General features: G+C 38.0%; 3 protein-coding genes across 6 annotated transcripts in view; 1 reads left to right on the top strand and 2 right to left on the bottom strand.

Annotated features, from left to right (window-relative positions):
• TFB1M (transcription factor B1, mitochondrial) overlaps positions 1-26,747 on the top strand; it is a 51,078-nt gene extending 24,331 nt beyond the window's left edge. For 2 of the 3 annotated variants that reach the window (XR_006733588.1, XR_006733589.1), the window contains 4 exons: positions 5,205-5,324; positions 23,187-23,314; positions 24,704-25,122; positions 26,003-26,747. Coding sequence is in view for 1 of the 3 variants with exons in the window: in XM_045544620.1 (XP_045400576.1) it covers positions 5,205-5,324; positions 23,187-23,314; positions 24,704-24,947 (492 nt within the window). In the remaining 2 variants the exon portion in view is untranslated. Of the gene's footprint in view, positions 1-5,204; positions 5,325-23,186; positions 23,315-24,703; positions 25,128-26,002 lie in introns of those variants that run through there. The other variant, XM_045544620.1, reaches the window with a different exon arrangement.
• On the bottom strand, positions 7,432-18,993 carry CLDN20 (claudin 20). Its single transcript, XM_045544621.1, has 2 exons — positions 18,885-18,993; positions 7,432-8,319 (listed from the first exon to the last, which is right to left on the bottom strand). Exon 2 carries the CDS (start codon positions 8,212-8,214, stop codon positions 7,555-7,557), a length of 660 nt encoding a protein of 219 aa, XP_045400577.1. The 5' UTR covers positions 8,215-8,319; positions 18,885-18,993; the 3' UTR covers positions 7,432-7,554.
• TIAM2 (TIAM Rac1 associated GEF 2) overlaps positions 25,065-26,956 on the bottom strand; it is a 131,674-nt gene continuing 129,782 nt past the window's right edge. For both annotated transcript variants that reach the window (XM_045544619.1, XM_045544618.1), the window contains one exon: positions 25,065-26,284. In XM_045544619.1, the coding sequence (XP_045400575.1) occupies positions 25,647-26,284 (638 nt within the window). In that variant the 3' untranslated portion in view covers positions 25,065-25,646. The remainder of the gene's footprint in view (positions 26,285-26,956) is intronic.

Below are 26,956 nucleotides of genomic sequence, written 5' to 3'. Positions count from 1 at the left end.
ATAGATTTGCTTTTTAGTTAAAGTGATTTTTAAATTCTTCTAAAACTTACCTTTCAAATATAAAGTAAAATATTAACTATGTCAGGGTTTTGTATGTACCAGAGCAGCTCCCTTGCTGTGATCTATTGAAGATTAGCCCTCAACACAAGGATTTGTAAAATAAGAGAGAATCCTAAACAAATAAATGAATGAATGAATGAATGAAAATGTTTAAAAATTTTAAAAATATTAGCTATGAAGAGGAAGGATCCAGGATGAAATAATAATTTCAAAAATGGCATTATTTTTGGTTTATTTTCTAATTTTATAATTATGTTCGTTCTAGATTTTCATTTAAAGATATGCTTTGAATTTGTGCCAGTTGGATGTTAAAAATTTACAGTGCATTCTGAAGTTTTAAATTTTATGCTAGTAGTAAAATTAAGCTCCTTTTTTTCTTTATGAAGAACTAGAAATATTTTTGGCTATTTCATCCATAAGCTTATTAACTTAAATCCATACTACTTTTTTTTATAAAGACTTTTTTAGAACAGTTTTAGGTTCAGAGCAAAATCAAGCAGAAGGTACTGAGAGTTCCTGTAAGCCCCCAACCCCCACACATGCAGAGCCGCATCCAGCATCCATTATCAACATCCGGCACCAGAGTGGTACATTTGTTACAATTCATGAACCTACATTGACATATCATTATGACCCAGAGTCCATAGTTTACACCAGGGTTCACTCTTGGTCTTGTACATTCTGTGGATTTGAGCAAATGCATAAATAACATGTATACACCATTATATCATACAGAATAATAGTTTCACTGTCCTAAAAATCCTCTGTAGTCTGTGCATTCATCCCTCCCTCCCCACTAACTACTAGTAACCATTGAACTTTTTAGTGTTAAAATAGTTTTGCCTATTTCAGAAAAGGAGTGGTGAGAGAGGGTCATCTTTGTCTTGTTTCTAATGTTAGTGGGAGAGCTAGTTTCTCACCATTAAGTATGACGGTAGCTGTAGGTTTTTTGTGTATATTCTTTATCAAGTTGAGGAAGTTCCCTGTATTCTTGGTTTACCAAGAGTTTTATTATAAATCAAGTGTTGGATTTTGTCAAATAATTTTTCTTCATCTATTTATATGGTTGTGATCATATGATTTTTGTTCTTTAGCATCTTGATATCATGGATTACATTAAGCGATTTCCAAGTATTGAACTAGCCTTGCACACCTGCTTGCTCAGTGGGGTATAATTCTTTTTATACATTGATGGATTTGATTTGCTAATATTTTGTTGAGGATTTTTATATCTGTGTTCCTGAGAAATATTGGTCTGCAACCTTCTTTTCTTGTAATGTCTTTGTCTGGTTTTGGTGTTAGGGTGATGCTGGCCTCATAGAATTAATTAGGAAGCATTCTTTCTGCTCCTATGCTCTGAAAGAGATTGTATGGTACTGATAAAATTTTTTCCTTAAATGCTGGGTAGAATTCGGAAGTGAAACCATCTGGGCCTGGGGAAGTTATTTCTGTTTGGGAAGTTACTAATTATTGATTCATTTCTTTAATAGATATAGATCTATTCAGATTGCCTATTGCTGTTTCTTTTTGTGAGAGTCTTGGCAGATTGTGTCTTTGAAGGAATTGGTTCATTTCATCTGGCTTATCAGATTTGTGGGTATATAGTTGTTCATAATATTCCTTTATTATCCTTTTAATGTCCATGGGATCCATAGTGATGTCCCCTCTTTCATGTCTGATATTAGTAATTTTCTCTTAATTTCCTGACTAGAGACCTATTAATTTATCTTTTAAAAAAAACCAGCTTTTGGCTTCATTGATTTCCTTTATTGAGGTCATATCTGGCTTCCATTTTAAATCTACACATTGGGATTTGCATCCCTGGGTAAGCCTGCTTTTTGCTGCAAATTGAGTTTTATTTTTACTGTAGGCAACATTATAATATTTCAAGTAATTTCCTACCTAAAAATACTTTTATTGAAGTATAATTGACACATTTGGGGATATATATGATAATCTAATATGTTCAAATAAGTTATAAAGATCAAATCAGCATACTTGGGATATTCATCACCTTAAATATTTATCTTTCCTTTATTCTAGAAACATTCAAATTATTCTTCTATTTTGAAATATATAATAGATTATTGTAAACTATAGTCTCCCAACTGATCTATCAAACACTAGGTCTTATTTCTTCTATAAAACTGTATATTTGTACTCATTAATCAACTTCTCTTAATCTCTCCTCTCCTCCATACCCTTCCTGGCCTCTGGTAACCACCAGTCTACTCTCTATCTTCATGACATCCACTTTTGTAGCTCCCACATATGGGTGAGAACATGTGATATTTGTCTTTTTGTGCTTAGTTTCTTTCACTTAATGTAATTACCTCCAGTTTCATCCATGTTGCTGCAAATGGCAGGATTTCATTCTTTTTAATGGCTGATTTCCATTGTATGTATACCACATTTTCTTTATTCATTCATCTAAATCTATACTTCTGTTATTTGTCTTTATGTTTTTATGTTTGCTTGAGGGTATATACATTTCTTGGTTTTACATTTTAGTAAGGAAGAATGTGTTTTGTCTTATATGCTGTAGCAACTCATCACTTACCTGGAACTCAGCATCCCAATAATTTCAACTCTCCAAATACAGACAAGAGCCAGGTGGTTTAAAATTAAAAAGTGTTGGGCATGGGTGGGGTAAGATGAGAGGGTGGCTTCTGAGTAATACAACAGAAGCTACAAAATCTACAACTTTGCCCACAGGAAATTTCCTCAGCATCTCACACAGAACCTATTTTTTAATCTTACTGAAGGCAAAACTCTAACAAGCTAAATTATTTGGTTTTCATGTCCACAGCAGGTTAGAAGCAATAAAGTAAAAGGGACTATTAGAATAGGTGGGCACACGACAAGGAAGCAGAGAATAGAAGACCTAGCAGCAGCGAACACAACTCAGAAAGCAGTGGGTCTTAGACTGGTGAGCAGTGGGGCCCACTGCCTGCCTACCTAGCCCTAGGATTATTCCAGAAATCACTGCTACTGTAATGTTGCCCCTGAATCATTCAGAAGAGGTTTAGTATGTCCTTTGTACTCTAAGAACACAGAGAAGCAGGATACATTTTAGAAAGATAAGCATGCCTAATTTTTTTCCTCCACCACTCAGCTTTGTCCAATTTTAATATATTGCCATGTTTTTCATATCTTTTTTAAAGAAATAAAATATTATATGTTTGGAGCCCTCTTCTATCCCCTTTCTTTCCCTCCTATGAGTTATACCTTCTTAAAATTGATAATCACCATTCCCATGCATGTTTTATGCTTGCACTGCAGGTATATACACACGCAGTAAACAAATGACGTTTTTGTATGAATGGTACCATACTATACATATTTTCTATGACATAATTATTTTGTACTCTATTTTGGGATTTAACCTATGTTGATAACCCCTGTTATTCATTTTGATTATTATTTCATAAATCTATTATCAAAATTGTCACTATTCATTTACCTGTTGATGGACCTTTATGTAATTTTTTCACTTTTTTTTATACTACACATAATGCCGTAATGAACATTCTTATACATCTCTCCTTGTGTAGGTATATAAACTGCTCTCTACGATCTACTCCTGAACATAGTCCTGAAGGCTCACGAGGGTTGATACAACTTCAGCTTTACTATATGTTACCAAATTGTGCTCCAAAACACTTGACTGATTTCCCCTCTCACTAGCAGCGTCTAAGAGTTCCTATAGCTCCAGATACTTACCAATACTAGGTTTTTGTTTTTTAAACTTTTATGAGTATGAAATTATATCTTACTGTGGTTCTAATTTATATATCCCTACTATGTGTAATGTGGTTGAGCACAGTTTGTGGTTATGGTTCATTTAGGATACTTCTCTGTGAATTGCCTTATTATATTTTCTATTAGTTTATCTTATGATTAGTGACGTATAGGAATTTCTTCTATATTCTGTACACCAATTTTTTGGTCAGATATATGAGCTTCAAATACCTTCTCTCATTCTGTAACTTGTCTTTATAGTGCTTTTATTGTACCTAAATGTTTAACTTTGATAGAGCAAAATATACCAGTCTTTTCTTTTATGGCTTTGCTTCAGCATCTTAGGAAATTCTTCCCTACCATGGGGGTCATCGATATTCACTTCTAAAAATTTTAGGGTTTTTCTTTTTCTCTTATTGTTAATTCCCTTAGAATTTATTTTTGGTTCTGGTAGAAGGCAGGGACCTACTTTTTTCTCCTGTAGTTACCTAATTATATCAATATTACTTATTGAATGATCCATCCTTTTCCCATTAGCAGTTGCTACATCACATCTGTCATGTATCAAATGTCTGCATGTGTTTCGATCTGTTTCTAAAGTTTTTGTTCCATTGGTCTCTTTATCTGTGCCTGTAGCAATACTGACTTAATTTTGATATCCTGTGGGGTGAGTGCCCCATCAAACATTGTTGGTGTTCTTTAGGAGTGTCCTAGCCATTCTTGGCCTTATATAAATTTTATATGGAATTTAATTTAAAAAAAATATAATATATATGAAAGTTAAAGTTCTCTTTTTAAAATCCTGCTGGCATTTTGATTGAAATCACATTGCATTTATAAATTAATTTGGGTAGACCTAATTAATTTTAAAATAAAAATGAGTACCTAAAAAAATGAATTTCTAGTTTTTTACAAAAATCATTTGTCATCAACAGCCAATTCTCTAAGGATTTGAATATTCAAGGATTAGTTACATTTAAATAAAGAAAAGAACACCATTAAAAGTGTTCATTCATGTGTTGGAATAATTTAGAAAATATTTAAGCATCTTTAGTTCTTCATTATGCTTACTAATTTCCTCATCAGATATTTATTGATTGCTTGTCTTATGTAGGATCTTCTGCTATAGAATGTAATAGTGGTTTGAAAATCTCAACATTCATGGTAGAGAAGTTTTATCTGATTTTTGGGTGCTCTACATACGATGTAATTCACACTTCTTGGGTGTACCTCAATTGGTGTTGGAGGAAAATATTCACCATTTTGGCTACATGTTGTGTGTCAGGTAGTCTGTGCTTTTAAAATTTGCCTCAAAAATCCACATAGTATACACAGATAACAGAATGTTAGCTCAAAATGATCACACTAATTATTTGCTTCAATTCATCTTTGTCCTTCTATAGAGACTTACAGCCAACACAGGAGGCAAACAGCGCAGTCGCCTTTCCATCATGGCCCAGTACCTCTGCAATGTTAAGCACGTCTTTACGATTCCAGGTCGAGCTTTTGTCCCCAAGCCAGAGGTGAGTTTCTGCTTATTTGTTTTATAGTATCTCAGACTTAGGATTTTAGTTGTAATCTTTGTTCTGCTGAGGATGTGTCATAAGAAATAATCTGTAGGATCTAACCTTTATTTATATGCAAACTGTACCATAAATTTTTCTTTACTTCTCCTGAATAAGAACCATAGAAATCACAATATGAAAATTTTTTATTCTAATTTTTCTCCCCCTTTGATAGAGTGACCAAATGTCTCAGTTTATGCATGTTGCCTTCATGGTAGTAGTATTGTTATCACCATCATCATCATCTCCTGTTATTCTTAAAAGTATCCCTATGGAAGATAAATTACATGGTCACCCAGTCCTTGTGAAAAGAAATCAAATATTTGTTGTGATTTCTGATAGAGACTTCTGACTAAAGCTACATCAAACCTTATTTATTGTGCATTTTTACCTTATTTTGGCAGTAGTTTTTGTGATAAGTTATCTGTGGAAAAATATATATTAAACTAGGCTTTGACTATTATATGCTAGTTATGTGAATAGGGACTAACTACAGAAACAAAGTTTCTCTGCCAAAAATAAAAATACAAAAGCTGATGTCTATTTTAGCAAAACCACTGCTTGGTGAGTTACTGTAGGACATGTGCTGTATGAACTCAACTTTTTCTTCACTGGGGTATAATGAACACATAATGCTTGCAAAACCTTGGGCTGGGCATCAAGGGCAAGGCAGCAGGGACATGAGCCTGTGCAAATACCGAGTCTGTGTTTGGGAGTTCACAGTCTGGTGAGGAATAGAAATTTCTTGTTGGTTGCTAAAAGTCTCAAATATAACGTCTTGCAGAGTTTCCCTTATGTCATTTGTCCTTCATAAATAAAAATAGCATGAAAAAATGGTATTATGTTGTTTATAGATTTAGATATAGATTGTAGATTTAGAGTGGGTACCCCAATCAATAGTGTTAGATCTACTTGTCTATCTTGAAGCATGGTCTGAGCACTCCCCATGCCCATTGCTGCCACCATGATACTTCCTCTGCCATTTGTCCACCACAGTTAGCTGTGCTTTCAGATGACTGTATGAATTCAGTCCATCCTCCGCTTATGTAGCAGACATAATTGCGAGCTTTTTCTTTTTCTTTTTTTTTTATTGCAGCATATTATGGGGGGAACAAATGTTTAGGTTACATATATTGCCTCTGCCCCACCCGAGTCAGAGTTTCAAGCATGTCCATCCCCCAGACGGTGCGCACCGCACCCATTAGGTGTGAATATATCCATACCCTCCTCCCCCCTTCCACCTGCCTGACACCCAAGGAATATTACTACTATATGTGCAGATAAGTGTTGATCAGTTAATACCAATTTGATGGTGAATACATGTGGTGCTTGTTTTTCCATTCCTGTGATACTTCACTTAGTAGAATGGGCTCTAGCTCCATCCAGGATAATACAAGAGGTGCTAGATCATCATTGTTTTTTGTGGCTGAGTAGAACTCCATGGTATACATATACCACATTTTATTAACCCACTCATGTATTGATGGGCACTTGGGTTGTTTCCACATCTTTGCAATTGTGAATGGTGCTACTATAAACATTCTAGTGCAGATGTCTTTTTGATAGAATGTCTTTGGGTAAATGCCCAGTAATGGGATTGCTGGATCAAATAGTAGTTACAATTTTAGCTCTTTGAGGTATCTCCATATTACTTTCCACAGAGGTTGTGCTAGTTTGCAGTCCCACTTGCAGTGTATGAGTGTTCTTATCTCTCCACATCCATGCCAACATTTACTGTTTTGGGATTTTATCAGTACCATACAATCTCTTTCAGAGCATAGGAGCAGAAAGAATGCTTCCTAATTAATTCTATGAGGCCAGCATCACCCTAACACCAAAACCAGACAAAGACATTACAAGAAAAGAAGGTTGCAGACCAGTATTTCTCAGGAACACAGATATAAAAATCCTCAACAAAATATTAGCAAATCAAATCCATCAATGTATAAAAAGAATTATACCCCACTGAGCAAGCAGGTGTGCAAGGCTAGTTCAATACTTGGAAATCGCTTAATGTAATCCATGATATCAAATGCTAAAGAACAAAAATCATATGATCACAACCATATAAATAGATGAAGAAAAATTATTTGACAAAATCCAACACTTGATTTATAATAAAACCAATCTAAAAGTCCTAGTAGGGTAGGCACCACAAAGCTTCATTCTGTATGCATTATGTAGTTATTTACACATAATCCTTCAGGTTGTATGCTGAGTTGTTCTCTAGCTGTGTGGTAGAGATATGCTCCTGACTGGGTGGATAGAGCCAAGCTTCTGGATTCTTTTTTGTACAGGAAGTGCAAAAAATCATGCCAGAGATAAACAGCAGCACTGCTGAAATGAATCCTATATAGATAGCTCCTCCAGGTTCGTGTTTGTTGCTTTCTGGAACTGTCAGATCCACAAAGTTTGCTATGATCTCCTTTGTGTACCACACTGTTGGGATCAAACCAGAGATTCCTGCAGACACGAAACAGACTCCTCCAGCAAAGGAAGCATGGCTCTTGGTTTCTCTGTCTCCTCCTAAGCGAGTACATTTCATTCCTACTGTGGAAGTACAGATCCCCAAAGCAGACAGAACACATGCCAGGACCATCGTGGCCCTCGCAGCCTGCACATGGATGGGAAGGGACAGAATGGAGTGTTTCAGGGTGCAGCTGAACATCCCAGTGCTGTACCACGTGCAGTCCATCCAGAGCCCATGCAGCTGCACGATGGCTGTTATGATGTTGGAGCCCACATCCACATTCACTTTCCAGTTAGGCAGCAGCGTGGCTGTGAGCACTCCAGAGACCCCGGATAAGGCCAAGATGAAAGCAAGGAGCTGGAGACCTGCTGAGGCCATGATGTTACTGTTAACTCTGTCCTGGAAAATCCTGATGCCTAATTATGATGGCTCTTAGTCAAAATTGTAGCTATTTCCGTGCAGTAGAAAACCAAATAACAAAGGCTAGGGAAACAAGACAAAATTAGGATTGAGGGAAAGAATGAATAAACAAAAGGCTTCCCTTTAGAGTGGGAGCCAAGAACACACCTGAGTTCCCCTCCCCCCACTCCCCCAACAGATGAGGGTGCTGCAGGCCAAGAGGAGAAAAGCTGCCACCAGGCCTCAGAGACTGACATCCCCTGAGTATGCGTGGTTGGTGCTTGATGCGGGGCATAAAGAAAGGAGCTGTCCATTTTGTTCTTTTTAAAATACAAAATATGCTAAAATTGCCTGTAAAGTGGGCATGCACCGTGTTAGATTTAAACACTTCGAATTCCATCTGTAGGATCTGATGAAGAATTTTAATAGCACTGTGGATTTTTAAGAATGATTTTGTTTTTAATGAAAATACTCTATAGCTCCCTTAACGTTTTGAAATAAAAAATAAAATTAAGGAGGAAATTATTTGCCTATTAAAAAAAAGAGAATACTCTGTAAGTAATAAGGAAGAAATATTTAAAGCCACCTCTTAAAAATGATTTATAAATATATATTAGAAAAGTTTTAAGTATGCAAGAAGTGGCTTTAATAAATCTATATTAAGCACCCACCATGTGCCAGGCACATGACCCAGGTAAACCAATTAAGGGAGAAGGAAAGTAATGGAAAGAACTAGAAATCACTGACACGATTATCCCTAATTTCTAGGTTATATCCTTTTACAAAATCTTTACCTCCATTAGCGCCTCAGGTACTTGGTATTCAAAACTGGAACAATTAAGCCACTGTCTTTTCCTTATGAGAATGTGAGATCCCTTCTAGTTGGGAACAGAATCATTCTCTGACCCAAGCAAACAAAGCAGTCTACTGCAAAACCGGTATTCTGAACGATTCAGAAGTAGTCTCAGCAAATCTCAAAAATACATTCCAGAAGTAACCACGTCATTAGTTGTATGAAAAGGATACCAAAAATAATTTTACCCTTTATTTTCTTAATTTCTTTTAAGAGGAGGGAAAACATTGCACCCACTTTGTGGGTTGGCTGTGTTTTTAAGAAGCAAAAGGACTTCCTATTCCATCTTCCTGTCCCTGTTCCATTGAGTGTAGCCGGCAGTACTTACTGTCTTCTTTGAGAAAAACATATTGGTTTTTGAATTAACTGCAGTACTAGCTTTTTTGTTTTTCTGAATTAATTTTGAATGATATACTAGAGTGGCTTTACATATATATTTCACATATATATATATATATCATATATATTTCACAAAAGGCAGCATGGGGTCTTGAATCCAAAACACCTGGGTCAGTTGTTGGCTTTGCTTTATAGCTCTCAGTGCCTCAGTATCCTCTTCTGGAAATTGGGGAGGATTGGAGTACCTCTATCATAGGGTTAAAGAAGTTAAATACATTTTAAGGGCTTAGAACAATATCTAACCCCCAGAAAGTACTCAATAATTTATAATTGACATTATTACTAGTATTTTTATTTTATATCTTGTGACAATTGATGTTTAAAATTATTTGGATCTTTTTCTTTTTTCTCTTCCTTTCTTAGGCAGATTTATTTTCATAGAATTTTGGAGCTGAAAGAAACCTCAGATACAATCTTGAGCGTCATTATTTTTTCAGATCAGAATGTTCAAATCACCCTATGCCACATAGTCTTTAGCAGCCAGACTGCAGTGTCAATGATCTCTCTTGTCTCTTCCTACTTCACGTCACCTTGCATCTTTTCCCCCTTTACCACAGCACTTCCTGCTGAGATCCTCCCTCTGTGTGTTGGGAATTGGGGAAAGTGCTACATATGGAGGCAAAAAGCACCATTAACTTCACCCACTTTTTTCCTACCATGAAAAAAAAAAAAAGACTCCATAGGGGGTTAATAGGGCAAGTTATTTAGCTTAAGATGACTCACCCAGAAGGTTAATGTGTCTTTGGTTAAATATTTGAATTAATACTAATCCATGCCTATATTAAAAACACAAACTTTTCATAGTTACAAACATCGATTCTCTAAGATGTTATATTCTGGACTGTCTGGATTGTATTATCCTATCTTTGTTTATAATCTTAAAATGTAAATCCTACAATTTTAGAAGAAGATTTCCCTAGGAATTTTAAGTTCTTAAGAGTCAGACTTATCTGTAAACATCAGTGTGCTCAGAATTTGCCTGCTTTCGTACAGTTCATTTGGTTTCTGTTTTCCAAACTTCTTTTCACGTCCGAGACCAAAAGAGAACAAAGGTTAAAGTTTCTAGAAAAAAATTAAGCACATGTTTATAGTTTTATAATAGCTGTTTTCAAGTTTGGGTTTTAGCATTTCAGACTCCAGTCAGTTTGCTAAATTACTGCCTCCAGACCATTTTCAGCTTAGGGATTCTTCAAGAGTGGGACTGCTGTTAGCATTCCCTAAGAACATCTGTTTGTACGTGCGCATGCTTGCTCTCTTTCTCTCTTCCTTCCTTCCTTTCTACTTTGGTTGAATAACCTTTATATGTTGATCAATGTATGCTCAGCTTACCAATTAAAACCCTTTTCTTCGCATTAACCAATATATTTTAAAACTTTCAGTGTGATTCAGACCTTCAGACAGCTTGTTCATCAAAATTAAGTACTGGCAGTGATAAATTACATACAGCAAAAATCAGTGTAAACAATATGACATTGCACTTAGTTAACATAGTGCTTGCATAGTGCTTGCTGTATATTGGACTTCAAATGCTTTCATCTGCCTAGAGACCTTATGTAGGAAGAATTTATTCTCCAAAATGAAAGTCACTATTCTGTTCCTTTTATACAGATATACTGCATTTTAGCTATAATGCTATGGGATTTTTTTTTTCCTCTCCAGCCACGAGTATAATATAGCTTGTGGCCTATTCTTCCAAATTTCTGTCTGGTGGAGAATAAAGGCATACTTTGTTTCAATGGCTGTGGTGGTGGTGGTGGTAGAGAAATACTGTGAAAGCAAGCAAAAGCAGAGAGGTTGCATGGTAAAACTTAGTTATGTAGAGAGAACTCTCGTGGTCCCAAAACACATTTCACACAGAAGAGAATGTAAGAATGTTCAATGTATGAACTGTTTGCCAACAGAAAGTCTGTAGATTTCATTAAAATGTAAAGTCAGTTTTCTAGACAAGACTTACTTATATCAAAAATAATATTTAAAAACAAATTTACAACTTGTAATTCAAAGTAAATAATACTTGAAGATCTGTACTTAGGTTTCTCTAAGCATTATAGAAACTTCTCATTTTCCATACCTTTTGTCAGTAGTCTTCACTGCCTTAACTCCCTTCTGTCAGCTGTCTTCAAATTAACCTCATTTCAGTATGAGGAAGAAAAATCACGTACATGAGGCTCATTTCAGAGATTCTGAATATTTTTATAAAGCTCCAACAAGTTAACTTGAAATAGCAAATAAAAGGCAACAGAGAAATCTCAGAGGTAAAAACTGCTGATGGTGCTAGAAGATAAATACCAGGTTCTCCATCTCATTTTTTGAGATGTGGGAGAATTAAGAAAGGAGAGGCGGGGAAGGGAGGGAGTTGTTGTTACAACAGGATTTGTCGAAGCCTGAAAGCTAAAAATGCTTTTGTGTCACTGTGTACAGAGGAGGAATTATTTGGGTGCTCACAAAAAAAGGCTTTCTTTTCTTTTAATATTATGTTTTAGTCACAGTTATAATTTATTTTTGAATTTTTATCTATGTTGGAAGATATAGTTTATTATTTTATGTCCCCAGCTAAATGAAAGAATATGGTCTGAAATATTTTTAACTGGATTGTGCTTTCCAAATGATAGTTGAGCCTGTCTTTTTATTCTGGTGCTTGTTGACTCGTCTTAAACTAAGATTCTCAAGATTAACTTTCAAAATAGCCATTCAGAAGAAAGTTTTAAAAAATATATTCTTTTCAATAAATGAGAAAAGAAAACCCAGCAATAACTTTTGCTTTGAATCTGATCAGTAAACCTGCAAGTATTTTTTTGCAGTGCCTTGAATTTTCTTCTGTTATTCCTTCCACTGAGAAAGATTTCTGGGGTATAACTCTATAAATTAGAGACTTCAGAGGATGTTGTGAAGAAATTACACCAAAATAACGTGATGAGAAGTATAAGATAAAACTGCGATCATTTATTGAGGTTTGTAGGGCATGAATTAATGATATAGACATATTTTACCACCATCCTTTTGGATTCTCACTTTTTTTCTTCCTCAGTAATATTAATTCCACAAGCTATAAATTCATAGCCATTATACAGAAAAGATAATTTTATGACTGGATTTTTAAATTTAACTACTTTTAATAACCAAGTTAGACATTAGTTATTTCTTTAAAAGTAATGAATAAAACACGTTTCAATTATCTCTGTTTTTCTGGAATTGTTTTTGTTTGCTTTCATCTTTTCTGAGTTTGGCATTTAGCAAGTTACTGTTTTCCTCTCTCAGAAATCTAACAACTGTGGATTTTCTTTTCAGGCATAGTATTGTAATTTTGATATTATACTTTTATTTCGTATAAACAATTCTATGTATAAATACTGGGTGAAGTAGAGTTGACCGGCAGGTGCTAATAGCAACAGCATTGTTAGTGCTGCTGTGGCAGAAGAAACCCTGCCGGATCCCTTCCGCGTCCTGGCCTGTTTTTCCCTTTGCTATGGTTGTGGTGCAGACACACCTGTGTGAGGCTGATGATGACAGGTGGTGGGGCCTGACCACCAGTGTAATGAAGCTCACGGAAGGGTTAATCATGCTTTAATGTACATTTGTTTTCAAAATATTTTTGATTATTCTTTCTTGATGAAAAGTTATTCTGTAAAATGCTAATTGCCTGCTAAAGGGACAACTTCTGAAATGGAAGCAACTTTCATTCACTACAGACCTTTAATCAAGGAAGAATTTCTTATGTAAAAAAGGAGCTGGAAAACAAGACGTGTAAAGGGAAATGTAGTTCATCAACATTATTATCTACTTCTGATGTGGACGTTGAAGAGAAATCTTTTCAGTCCGGAGGCTTCCTAGATAAACCTTCAGACCCTTTAGGTTAAACCTCTTGCCTGTCCCTGTCCCCTGCACTCGCAAGTTGTGTTTCCGTCTGTCAACTCCACATCACTTACAGACAGTTCAGACCTGCCGTAGCACAAAACTGAGCTCTTGGCCATCTCCAGACCCTTCTCCCCACAGTCCCCCATGTCTGTTAATGGCACACCCTGCCTCGCATTTGGCAGGCCCCAGGTCTTAACAGTCATCCCTGATTCCATACCCAACACCCATTCAGTCAGCAATCATTGGGTCTCTAAGAACTCTGCCACCTCTGAGCCCTTTCTTGCTCCCAGGGTGGCTCGGACCCCTGAGGGCAAGTGTAAGCCTCCCAAGGGCAGGGCCGTCTGTCTGTCTTGTTCGTGGGTGACTCCTGTGTTCGGAGCAGTGCTTGGCACATAGTAGAGGTACAGTAAATATTTCTTGCATGATTTAATTCATAATCTGATTTTAAGTATATAAAGTAATGTTAATGAAACTGTAAATTACATTTGAATGACTAAAAATATAATTTGTGTTTTCTAAACAGGACTGGAATTTTAAATAGTTTTTCAACTCTTTAGTTTTGTCATCTTGGCTAATGATAATATCTACCATTTATGAGCTGCTACCGATATGCTAAGTACTGTTTAAGGTGCTGTAATATTTAATTCTCAAGGCAAACCTGAATTCTCGTTTTACAGACAAAAAAACTAAGCTACAGAAAAGTAACTTTCAACTAAGGTCATAAAATGAGTAAATTGCAGGAATGGGACTGAGGCCCAGAACGTTGTGATTTTTGAAGCCCTTATACACTGCATAGCACTGCCCTACCTCCGCTTAGAAGAGTATTTCTAAGTCTCATTTTAATGAGTCACCTCTTATTGTGGTAGTTTTCATAAGCTGTGGAAACAGATTAACCCTGAACTCTCTGTAGCTTTACACATAAATGTTTACTTCTCACTCATGCAAAGTCCATTTTGGGTTGAGCGACTGTGCAGAGTCCAATGACTCAGCAGTCCATCGAGTTTCTTTTCAAAAATATTTTCATTTGTCTGTCTTTTAGAAAAAATTACATGTGATTCCCTTAGTGTGTTTAGTTGCTTAGTGATGCTAATCTGAATATTCAGACAGGCTATTCTTTTCTTCCTGAATCAGTAATTTAACTGTGTATTTTAGAAATAATAATAATAATATGCCATACCTTTGTTTAGAACTTAAACACTTTATAAAGCATTTCCCTTCATCTTCTTATCACCTGCTCCCAATAACAGGCTGTGAGAGAGCGATGTTATTACCTCTACCCTAATAGAAGAGGCCAGGGGATCTTTGGGGTTGAAGGAAGCACGTTGGTGGCTGACATTTCCCTTAAAGACTTTGAAAGTGAACACTAGAGGCAGTGTGAGCCATGGGAGAGTTTGTTCATGGTGAGATGTGGTTTACAGGCTACTGCGGCTGTGGTATGAAGGATTTTAAGAGATCAAGATTGAAGACAGACTCTTTGGGAGGCTGTTGTAACAGGAGAGACAAAATGGAACTAACTGAATGGCAGTGGGAATATTGCACAGGAAACGGATTCAAGATAAAGGGTGTTCATAAATTCTGGAAATATAATTGAATATATACATAATGCAGTCAAAGGCATCTTTGGTCTATTAAAAAAACAAACAAAATGTTATTTGTCTGTGTTTCCAGTGTACCTTGACATTCTGCATTTTGAAAAGAAATTTAGAGAAGGGGCTTTGGGCTTATATCTGTTTAGAATATGGGATCGAGGCCCAGAACGTTGTGATTTTTGAAGCCCTTATAACTGCATAGCGCTGCTCCACCTATGCTTAGAAAAGAATGTTTCTAAGTCTCATTGTAACTAGTCCTCTCAAGTCCTCTCTTTCTATGGTAGTCTTTATAAGCTATGGAAACAAATTAACCCCTTCAGGGGGCAAATTACAGAAAATCTAACAGTAGATTAAACCATAAGGACACATAGTTTTTGGAGGGCAGCAGTTCAAGCTGGTTCTACAGTTTAAAACTCTTGTCAAGGATCCTGTCTCTTTCTGCCTTTCTGTTCTTCAAACTGAGTTTTTGGCTTTCCTTGGCTGTGTGAAAGTTGATTATACAAATTGGGTCATTCTTGTCATACCCAACTGAGTCAGAGTTGAGGGGCCAGGGGGAAAAAAAGCACTCAGGGCACATAGCACGTGCTCCAAGAATTAAATTTTCCACAAGCCCGGCTGCTGAAACATCCTGCTATAACCCTGAGACCAGTTTTACCTAGTAACTGCTGGAAGTCACTCACCAATCAGAGCTTGCCATCTCCCAGAAGCTTTTCTGGTGCCAATGAGCTTTCTTTCAGAACAATACATAATATTTCTCTTAAATAAACTCCCAACCTTCTCTTTGTTCTTCAGAAGTACCGAAGACCACCCAGGCTGTGTATATGCCCCAAATTACAGTTCTTGCTTCCCAAATAAAACATTAAATTTAGAGATTCGTCTTTATATTTTATTTTGACTTCCACAGCTGCAAGATGGCTGTCCCAGCTCCAATTTCATATCCACATTCTTGGTGAAAGGAAGAGGGAAGAGGGTGTAGCTAAACCTTTCCTCAAGAAAAGTTTCCAAAAATCTCCTCCCCATCCCCAATTTTGCTTTAATATCTCATTTTCCAGAACTGGCTCATATGGCCATTCTTAGCTGCAAGAGGGACTCAGGAAGTTTGTGTCTGGCGTTTCAGCCTCCATGGCGAGCTGTACCCAGCAGGGACTCTGGCTGGCTTTGGGCATGTCACAAGGCTCTGTGAATTTAATCACCAGGGTTTGAGTTGACTGTGTGATACTTCCCCAAGCAATGATACTGATTCTACAGGGAAGCAACTGAGCTTGTTCCCTAGACCTGGGATTCTCACCCCTGTGCACACGTGGGCTTTATAGAAGCCCTGAGGCCCAGGCCCCAGCCCAGTGGCTCTTATTACATTGCCTGGGATGGTGCCCAGTCATTGTATTTTTTTTTAAATGCTGCCAGCTTAGTTCTAATGAAAAGTTGGAGTTGTGAATTTTGAAAACAATAATGTTTTTTTCTTGTTTGCTTTTTGTTCAGCCTTGAAAATAATGATAGTTCTGAGTAAGATAAAATAGTTGCCTATTCCAGTCCCACAAATTTAAAGTGATTTCACCTGTTCTTAAAATAATGTTTTTTTTGTTTTGTTTTTTGTTTGTTTGTTTTTTTGGGTTTTTTTTCCCTCTGACCCAATTCTAAGGAATTAACAGTATCAGCTATAAACACAATCAGTCCATTATTATCTCCATCTTTATAGTAATTTTGGCTTTAAAATAATGCTTTAGGCTGGCCTAAAGACTTTAACTTTTAAAATTAGTAGTTGGTTGATTAGTTGATTATAGTGAGGACTCTTAAAAATGAAGATGAATATTCCTTGGTTTATTTGTGTTCTCAAATGTCTAATGAGGCCATCCTAGTTCATTTGACTTTTATAGCAAAGCAGGTATATGTTTCTGCTTATAGATTGCATTTCCCTTTGCTCTATTATTCGATACCTTATTTTTCAAACATTTTTGTTACATCTATGTGTTCATGAGAAAGAAGCATGAGAATTTGTTTTCTGTGCCTTCATCACATTATTTTAGAATATTAAGAATGTCTTTGGATTTTGTGGTGACATTTGCAAGATCAACCTAGTTTTTTCAGTCTCACAAGTAGCATAAATTTGTATTTGTTGTGGTCTTACTGTAGCATTCTCTTTGTACGTTAATTTGAAGAGCAGGACATTCTTCTCCACCGTCCTCATGTCTTGGCAGCATCTGAGATCACGGCTGCCGGGCCTGGTCCAGGCTGCTGCTGCCGCTAGCCTTCCCTGTGACTCTCTCCTACCTAGCTGGCCCTGCCATCTCAGCTCCAGCCCACATTAAACATCTTCCTGGGTGGGTTCATGTGGACTTTGTAATTTTGTGCCAAATTAGATAATTGCAATCATTTTGAATCATTTCTCTTACTGATTTTCATAACTCTGCTGATACACAAGGAGGACAGTGAGCCCTGCCTCCAGACTTCTGTGGGTTAAACTAGTGAATGCAGCATGTAAAAGATGAGATCCAGTAGTTACAGAATTCACCTTTTAAAAGACAGAATATCTTTCAGGCCAGAAACAGAACAGGACAGCACCAGCACACTTAAAAAAATAGCTCAGCAAAAGAAGAGCTTGGTCAGGGTGCTGATAGCAGAACAGCTCAAGAGAGTCCAGTGCTCTGTACCCTTGCAGGTGAGCCACCCGGCCCCGGGCTTGTTGCCAGTGGCCATTATGACCATCAATCTGTGTATCCTTGCTCACAACTTTAATTATAAAAGAGCTTGCAGTTATAGGTAGTTTTTATAGGAAAGGAATGTACTGACTAGACAGAGTGTTCTGTCTAGTTCGTTTGACAGTTATGGCTCATTTTGAATTACTATATTAGCATCCATGTTCATGTATCTGTCTTTTAATAGTAATATTAATAGCAACAGCAGCATTTATTGAGTGCCTTGTGAGTTTTTTTGGATTGTTACCACCTCTGAGGAACTGGATTAACTCCGAGGTGCTGGAGTTTCTCTGGACCTGCAACACCAGGGACCAGACAGTGCTGCCACACCCTGGCCCTAGCAGAGCAGCCCCAGGCCACCTCCAGCCACTCCTGCCACACCCAGGAACCATTGCAGGAGCATAGGCCTGGACAGTTAGCACACAGGGCACCTTCAGACGCTGCTGTTTCACAAACACCAAGGTTATCCTTTGTGCAAAATGTCATGGTTTTAGAAAGATATTTTCCCCATGATCATCCAGGGACTCCAGATTAAATATAACAGAAAATCTTAATCCAATGTTTGTTAGTTCCTGTTCTTGCACTTTCTTGAGGAAAGAAATTGTTTCATCTCTTGGGACCAAGAGACACTGACTCATCTTGTTATTACTAATAGGTATAATTTACATACATATATACATTTACATACATAATTTACACATTAAAAAACTCTCTCTCTTTCTCTCCACCACTTCCCCTCACCCGAGGCTTTTCTTAGTCCTATTTCTAATCACAGCCTAAGCTCACTGTCATTCTCTCAGCCTCAATTCTTCCTACTGCTTATGCTCTGAGAGGAAACACTATGTGACTATTTAATCCATTCTTTTTTTTTTTTTTAATGATTCCAAGGAGAAAGAGAGAGGAAAAAAACCAAAGGTCTGTAGGAGGAAAAAAGGGGTAGAGTAGAACTTCTGCAGAAATTAATATTGTTACATTAACACAAATTATAAACTTTAAAGAAAGATATGTATGTACTGATAGTGTAGTCAATCTTTGTTGAACACATTGGTTTCATATACCCATAATGCTTTCAAAATTTTAAGGTTTTACAATTGAAATTCTGCCCTTAAATTGGGTTTGGGACAAGGATCGTAGGCAGAATAAACCAATTCTAGAAAAGTTGATCTTCATTCACATTTGTCAATATTTTGTTTTTCTACAAAATACATAATTATATCATAGGCATCGATGACTTTCCACCCTCACCCGGGTTATCCTTACCTGGGGAAGTCATAACGTCAAGGCCTATGATGTTCAAAGAGGACTGTCATTCGCTTGGTGTAGGCACTTAGGGGAACCGGGCACCCCCAGGGCGCTCATCTTTCTCTGTTGTTTCACCTGACACTGAACATGACTCCCAAGCCTCCAAGCCTCTGACCTCCTGAGTTCTATCACGTGGTGCTAGCAGCCTCCTCACCAGTCATATGCTTCCTGTTCCTGACTACCCAAGTCTGCCCTGATTATAACACGTTGAACTTTGAATCCTTCTTATGTTGTTCTTGAAGGCTTAAAGATTATTCCCCATCGTCTTTCTTTTTTCTCACAGCTCTTCTCCTGTCTCCCAGTTACAGCTGCATCTTGGCTGATTAAATAGTAACTTCCTCATCATTTTTCTTCTCCACTGTCTTGTCCTTTAATGGTCTTGAACACCATGAGAATGCTGCATGAAGACCCAGTGGCCGGTGCTGTTTCTGTATCTTTTCATGTGGTAGTGATTTAGCTCTTTGGTGTTTTATGATCATCAGGAACTGAGTTGTACATTCTTCAGTGTCTCCCATACATCATGTTGATTAGAGTTCCGAGTTGTAGTAAGTAATATCTAAGATTTAATATCTTCTTATCCTAGGTCCCTTGTGAGTTCCAAGTGCTGCTCTGAGTTGATAATCAGTGATGTCCTAGACACCTTGGCCTGGAAACTGGGACATCTGCCCCGGGCCTGTTGTGGCCAAGGCAGCTAACATTGAGAAACAGTCTCCGTTTGGTACAGCACTGACATGTAGAGCTAGAGAGGCAAATATTTAAATTCGTTATAAATCCCTTCATTTGAAACTTTAGTAGGTCATTTTGGTGAACTGATAGACTGGAAAGGGGCTGGCAACATTGAACTAGAATATTTTAAGTATTTCTGTTGCTTTTATATTGATTTCTTTTTTATAATCAAACCCATTAATAGACTTAAAATTCAAGGAAGAAAAAATAATGGTTGTAATTTTAAATAAGCATTCAATTATAAGTAAAAAGCATTTTTGTATGTGTTGCCATAGTTACCAAGCAGCTTTCCTGTGGTTCTAGAGAAAATGGGCTCCATCATTCCGAGTAATTCTGATAAGTGCTTTTGGGGGAAGGGAGAAAGGAGAGAATGGTATAGGAGGGGTCCTACCCACCCCAGAAGCAGGAAACATTACTGAAAGAGCTTTTTGGACACTGAGTTTTATAGAGTCCTCTACTAAATACTAACTATATTTGTGAGTGGGAATTTTCTTTCAGCTATTACTTATAATGTGAACCAGCTTAACTGGGTATCAGAATTGTGTTCAAACTTTACAGGGCTACTGCTACAGTTTACATAGGGTACTGCTATATTTGTTCAGGGTTTTAAATCTTTATCTAAATAAAGCAAATGTTAGACATTTCTTATATTTGCAAATACCAAATGTATCTCAAAGGAATTAAATCAGGCAAATAAAGATGAGGCCGAAATTTAAAATCTGACCAGACACGGTATCTCACACCTGTAATCTCAGCACTTTGGGAGGCCAAGGCGGGAGGATCGCTTGAGGTCAGGAGTTTGAGACCACCCTGGGCAACATAGCAAGACCCTGTCTCTACAAAAAGTAATTTAAAAAATTAGCTGGGCATGGTGGCACATGCCTGCAGTTCCAGCTAGTTCCAGCTACCCAGGAGGCCAAGACAGAAGGATCCCTTGAGCCTAGGAGTTCGAGTTTGCAGTAAGCTATGATCGTACCACTGCACTCCAGCCTGGGTGACAGAGCGAGGTCCTGTCTCTAAATAAATAAATAGGTAAGTGAAAAAAATCTAAGGAAGCTGGAAGTGGCAGTTTTTGAACTGAAGGAGAGTGCATCTATCTCTGTGCCTTTGGTCTTAATACTATTTATTAAAACTTAATGTAAAATTTTTATAATATTTCATGGGTTTAGGGCTAGGTAGGGGTTAAATTTTATCTCATATTTTGCTAAAAGATTATTTTCTCTGGAGACTGGGTGGCTGTTGGATCCCACCTGGTGATTGCAGAAGAATTCTTATTAGAGTTGACTCCATGTAAGTGGAAGAACTGGAGTGGAAGGGATGAAGGAGATGAGTTTTGGAGGGTGGCAAAGTGACAGCCAGTGAGTCCAGAGGGTGAGAAGGGCATGGAGAGTCACAGAGTGACAAGATGGGCAAGGTCTAGACAGTGGTTGAGAACCTTCCTGACAGTTGGAGCCACTTCTCTGTCCCAAATCAGGAGGAAGCAATGTGGGATGGACATTCCATTCTGAAGGAAGGAGTCTTTGACATCTGAAGTCATCATACTGTGTCTTGGACAGCTTCTTCCACTCTCCCCGACTCATAGATTGGTTCCTCTTTTTTCCTCCCCCAGAACTGCCCTAACATGAAACCTTTTCTTCTCTCCTCCAGCTGTGTTCCTGTCCCACCTACACCCTGGGTCTACCTCCACAGCCCCTTGTCTTGTCTAGGCCCTCTCTTCTCCGTGACCACAAACCCCGCCACAACCGCTTGCCCCTGCTCCGTGGTGTGATTTGTTAAGGTCTAAGGAAAGTTCTGTAGTACTTAGAGTCTTACAGGAAGTAGTTGTTACTGAACTTGAAGAAACTGATAAAGCCACACAGAATACAATTCGAAAAACTTATTAAAATGTATTAAGAGCATTTAACATTATAGTTAGATAATCACTGTTCATAACTACTGTTCTGCCATAGAACTTGGCTAAAATAGTCTAAGGGCTGATGGACATTTAGGGGCATTTTCGGTGTGGAAAGGCCTCTCCACTGGCAGTTCTCACCCTGCTGCTGAGAACATTGTCAGCGTGTGCCAGCCCACATCAGCCCTACGATCAAAGTCTTCTATTTCCAGTTACATCCAGTAGGCTACATAGCTGTAGCTAATTTGAAACCTATGGAGACAGACTCAGCGATTATTCAAGGAGGAGGGGAGTGGGGGTTGCCCTGGTGGGCCAGAGGCCGGCAGGGCAGGGCAGGCACTGCAGGAGATGCCCCCTGCGCCCCCCCCCCCCCCCCGGCTCCTCCTTATGCCCGTTCAGGCTGCCTGACTGAGCACATCTTCAGTCCTTTTCACTTTGTTCTCTTGTCCACAGAGTCCCACATTATATACGGTTATTTTTTCACTACCCTAAAAATCAAACAAAAAACTTTCCTATCCTTATATATTACAGGCCATTTTTAAGGAGTTATGTAGCCACAAGGATCTTTAGAAGCAAGTCCTCCCAAGAGCAAATGATAACCTCTATGGGATTTTAAAGTAGAATTCCTTTTGAAATGCAGTACTACAGCCCACTAAATTGCTACTTTCTTAGCCTAAGTACAGTCTATATGATGTCTGAGTAGCAAATTTAACAATTTCTCGAGACTGATGCTTTTGTTATCATGAAGAGACTTCCCGTTTCCTAGACTATGGTCTCTGTCAGCATTTTTGTTTGGGCAATTACTGTTTGGACTCCATTTCTCCCTTCGTCTTTACTTTCAGTATTTTTCCTTTGTTATTTTGAGTGTATCCTTGTGAATCACCAGGAGTCCATTTTCAGAATAAGGCATGGTGTAAATCTCGTATCAGATATGCCTAAAAAGCTTTATCTGCTGATAATTAAAGAATCTCCACAGCTGGTAGCAACTTAAACGCTGTCAAACAGTGACATTTTTTGGTGGTTCCATTTCAGTGTCAGTCCTGCCTATGCCTTCTGGGACATTTAAAGTTGCTACCAGAAAGTTATGTGGCTGTGCAGACTCCGCTCGTGAATTCAGTCCGGCTGATTAATCATTGTCAACCCAAAATAAGTGGTGTCCTCATTGATTTCGTTTCTGGGGAGTCGAGCACTAAGTGGTCCCTGGGGCCGTCTGCCTTCTCTCTGTTTTGAAGTCCTGCCTAACAGAGCTACTGCGGTAGCTTCTTTCTTCACTCATCCAAAAGCCAACTAAAATATTCTAATGCTTATCTGTTATCTGCCTACTGACTTTAATGATTATTAGGATTGATTTTAAAAGGCCATTGTAAAACTACATTTCAAAATTAAGTGATCAGCAAGCACGGGTCTGGTGGGTGGCATTGTGGAACACATGAAGCCAACTGTGATTTCTCTGAATCATCTCAAATCCAAAGTGGGACATGGTACATGCCAGGAGAAGCTGAAACTGAAGTACATGGAAAGGTTTGTTTATGAAAACCATGCTCTCGGCAGCCCACGCTCTTGTGTTTACAAAGATAAGTTGATTAATCAGCTTATGCCACATGTCCTGCCACAAAAACGATATATGTTTGCTTACAATGAAGGTGGATGTGGGCGTGGTGCACTTCACTCCCTTGGTACAGCCCATGATAGAGCAGCCGTTCAAGCTGGTGGAAAAAGTCGTTCAGAATGTATTCCAGTTCCGAAGAAAATACTGCCATCGAGGGCTTGGGTAAGAATGTCTTCTGTTCCTTTCAGTAGTAGTTTTTATTAAATCCTTAGTCACTTTTAAAGATTAAAGACTTTGTTTTCATGATTCATAAAGCTATCTGTGAATGTTACCGTTAGTTTAAATCCTGTGATGAACAAAACCTGACTGGCACTGACAAAAAGCAAAGCCTTAATTTAACCTCAGATGGCACTTACAGGTTGGTTTTATCAGAAGTGCAGCCTAAAACTGGTGATTGATTACACAACTAATGATGACCCTCTACTGGGGTTTTCCTCTAACGGGGAGTGGCTGCTCAGTGTAGGCACGTTGGCATCTTCAGGGAATAAGGCAGGGCATAGTGGTCTAGGGTCTGTCTGCCTGCCTGCCTGCCTCGATGGGCCCCAAAGTGACTACAGTGAGAGTCAAGAAAATATTTAGTTAAATATCCTGCTTTTGGAAATCCTGGAATTGGTTTGAGCCTAGAGCTGGTCCTAGTGTTTCTAAGGCAACCTCCAGGTAAGTGATAGGCCCCATTCATTTCACATACACAGTCCTCTGTACAGATACGGATCAAATATTGTGACCCACTTTTGACCTGTTGGTGTCCTTCAGTCATACCACAAATCGTTTCCAAGTACTAGAAACCACAATCAGCCCCCCTTGCCATGCAGCTGAACTCAGATTCATGCCACCTCACCCTGAAAGTGTGAGGGGACATGCAGTTCCTTGTTTAGAGGACCATCAGCCTATACGAAACCCTCAGTCTCCACTGGCCATGACATCAGGCCCTTTGGGATGAAAGCTGTGGAGTCTCTGAGACTTGAGAGAAGACAATACAATCCAGGAGTAACTTTGTAATATTTTAGTAGTCAGTTTTGCTATTCATTTTAAAATAATGATTCAGTTTTTTAGATGAAATTTGAAATATATACTGTACTCCAAATCAATTTTAAAGATGCTTCAGAAATATCTTAAAGAAGGGAATAACTATTTGTATTTTCATATCAAATGATTTTTAACTTTACAAGAAAGGCTGATAGAGTATCAAAACTGGAGATGTGTCACACAAATAGTATGTATAACTTTCATATCAAAATGAGGCAAATCAAGCTTGTATTTTCACAAGAATACAGCTGAGCAGATGTTACTTTAAACTTAAAGATACGTGTATTGATTTAGCTTTGGAAAGTATTTTCCCTTTGTGGACACACCTTGCGAGTCCGGTTAGAACTGCCTCCAGGGGTAGGTTATACTTGGTGCCTGGTGTTGTAACCAAAGAGGCTCCAGCAGCCTCTGCCACTCCCTCAAGTGTCAGTTGTCAGGAACCATGTCATTTTCAAATGAGGAGAGAAGGAAGTGTCATGATTCCCCAAATTTAAGTAAAATTGATTTTTTTTCTCTTCCCTTCAGAATGTTATTCCCTGAAGCACAGCGCTTAGAAAGCACGGGTAGGCTGTTACAGTGGGCGGATGTAGACCCAACTCTTCGGCCCTGCCACCTCTCCATGTCACACTTTAAGAGCCTCTGTGATGTGTACAGGAAAATGTGTGATGAAGACCCGCACCTCTTTGCATATAATTTCAGAGAAGAACTCAGGAAAAGTAAAAGTAAAACTCAAGAAAAAGACGATGACAAGGAGAGTTACAGGCTCTAGCTGCTGCTCTGGGGGCTGGCACCCTGCTAGATGTTGATTTTCACAGTGTGGCGCTTTGTATATATGTGTATTCTTTTGTCTTTACAGAATGACAGTAAAAATACCAATGACCAGATGTGACTTATTTTCCTTTTACTGTACAGCTTGGTAGAGAAAATAAATATCATCAAATAAGGTACAGTACAAGCTTTCTTTTAATATATATACTGCATAGATATGACATGTTTTGTATAAACAGCACTATTACAACCTTACAAAAATGAAGTATCTGCACATCTTGCCTTTAAACCACATTAAAATAACTTAAATATGCTTTAAATAAAGTAAAAAGTAACAGCTTAAAGAAAATGCCCAGAGAATTGAAAAAAATGACCTTTTTAAAAGTTATTAATCACAACTTCCCCAGCCTTACTTTTTCCACATAACTTAAAATAATTAGAATGTAATTTTATTTTAATGATTCTAAATCATTTTGATACCTGCTCAAAAGGGATATAACTAATGTACAGATTCTGACCAGTTTTGTCTAGTTTTCTGATCCACAATAAATTAAAATAACTTAAATCTTTACAACTATTTTGTGGGAAAATGTATACTGCACAAAACCCAATAATGATGAATAGTTTTTCTGCAATTTCCACTTTTCCACCAGTTTAAAAGTAAAATGAGCAGTTTAACCCATATCTGGATTGAACTGCACTATGATTTTCCATGGCTCTCTGTTTCATAAAAACAATCCTCATTGACAACCGATGTTAAACTCTGGACACTGAATTCTCGCTCTAGAACAGAATTTAGGTCCATGTTGACATTTTCAGAATGACTGTCAAGGGACTGGTGACGAATCTGTGTCTTGAGCAGAGTTCCTCTGTCCCTCTTGGTGCTGTTTGCTTTTCGTTTAATGGGGCAGAAGTGCCCCCGGACCAGTCTGGGCTGCTTCCCTCCTTTCTGACCCTCACCCACCTCCGTGCCAGGCTGGAGTTCTGCTGGCTGTTGAGCGTCGGGGTCCTCAGAGATTCTCAGCCTCTGGAACTGAATTTCGATGTCTTTGGTAGGGCTGCCCCGTTTCAGAGTCTGATGGTAGTCATCATCTTCATCGCTCAGAATATCACTCTCTTTGATGAGATTGTCCACAAAATCTGCCAAGCCGGAGTGAGGGTATTTCCCAGGAGACGCACTCTTGGAGTCCTGCCTGCTCTCGGCCGTGTGGCAGCCGCTGCTCTGGGTGCTGCTGCTCAAGCTGCACTCATCTGAGTCCAGTGAGTTGCCCTTGCCGGTCTCGCTGGTCCATTCACTGCTGGAGGAATTCTTGAGGACTTTCAAAGACCTGGAGGAAGCTACAGTGAGAAAAGCACATTTCACCTTATGATTACAGAAAAAGGTTATACAATGTATAATTTTTGCCTCATAGGTTATAAGATTTAACATCTGAATTAAGATTTTATTTTATGATCTGACTTCAATTACTAACTACCCTGGTATTGAGGCAAAAACACATAGATACTGCAAGCACGGAAGTTTTTGACTTATGTGTATTTAAACTTGTATGTCAGGGGATTCAGCATTTTTAGATTACTGGAGCTCGATTATTTGGCTGAAACTAGAAACTTTTCTAAGGGCTATGATTATTTTTTTGCCAATGAGTAAATTGAAAAGTTAATTACTATTAAAATCTAGGCTCCTTTCTTTCACTTTTTACTTATTATTACTCTGTAATTTGATAATCAAGGTTATACCATATGACACCTTCTCACCTTGTTTATTGCCCTTGATGCTCAATTAAAAGTAGAAAAGTGTTATCTCATGAGAACTGTCTCTGCTGGAATTTCTAACCGACTTTCTCATATTTAATATTACAGATGTTTAATCATTTATGTGTGTGTTTAATTCCATTTTCTTGGATTGAAAGGAATAAGGGAGTTCTCAGTTTCAGTGTTTCTACAGCAAGAGCAACATATTTTTGATGGCCAGTTTGACAATGGAGAAAATAGAAAATATACAGTAAATCT

The sequence above is a fragment of the Lemur catta genome, chromosome 2, assembly GCF_020740605.2.
Source record: "Lemur catta isolate mLemCat1 chromosome 2, mLemCat1.pri, whole genome shotgun sequence".
Taxonomy (NCBI): Eukaryota; Metazoa; Chordata; class Mammalia; order Primates; family Lemuridae; genus Lemur; species Lemur catta.
Note: the sequence above shows the minus strand (reverse complement) of the source record. Positions and strands in the feature narration are given on the sequence as shown.

Bases quoted from the DNA above. Each gene is read 5' to 3' on its own strand.
- CLDN20 (XM_045544621.1), bottom strand. From the start codon at position 8,214: ATGGCCTCAGCAGGTCTCCAGCTCCTTGCTTTCATCTTGGCCTTATCC.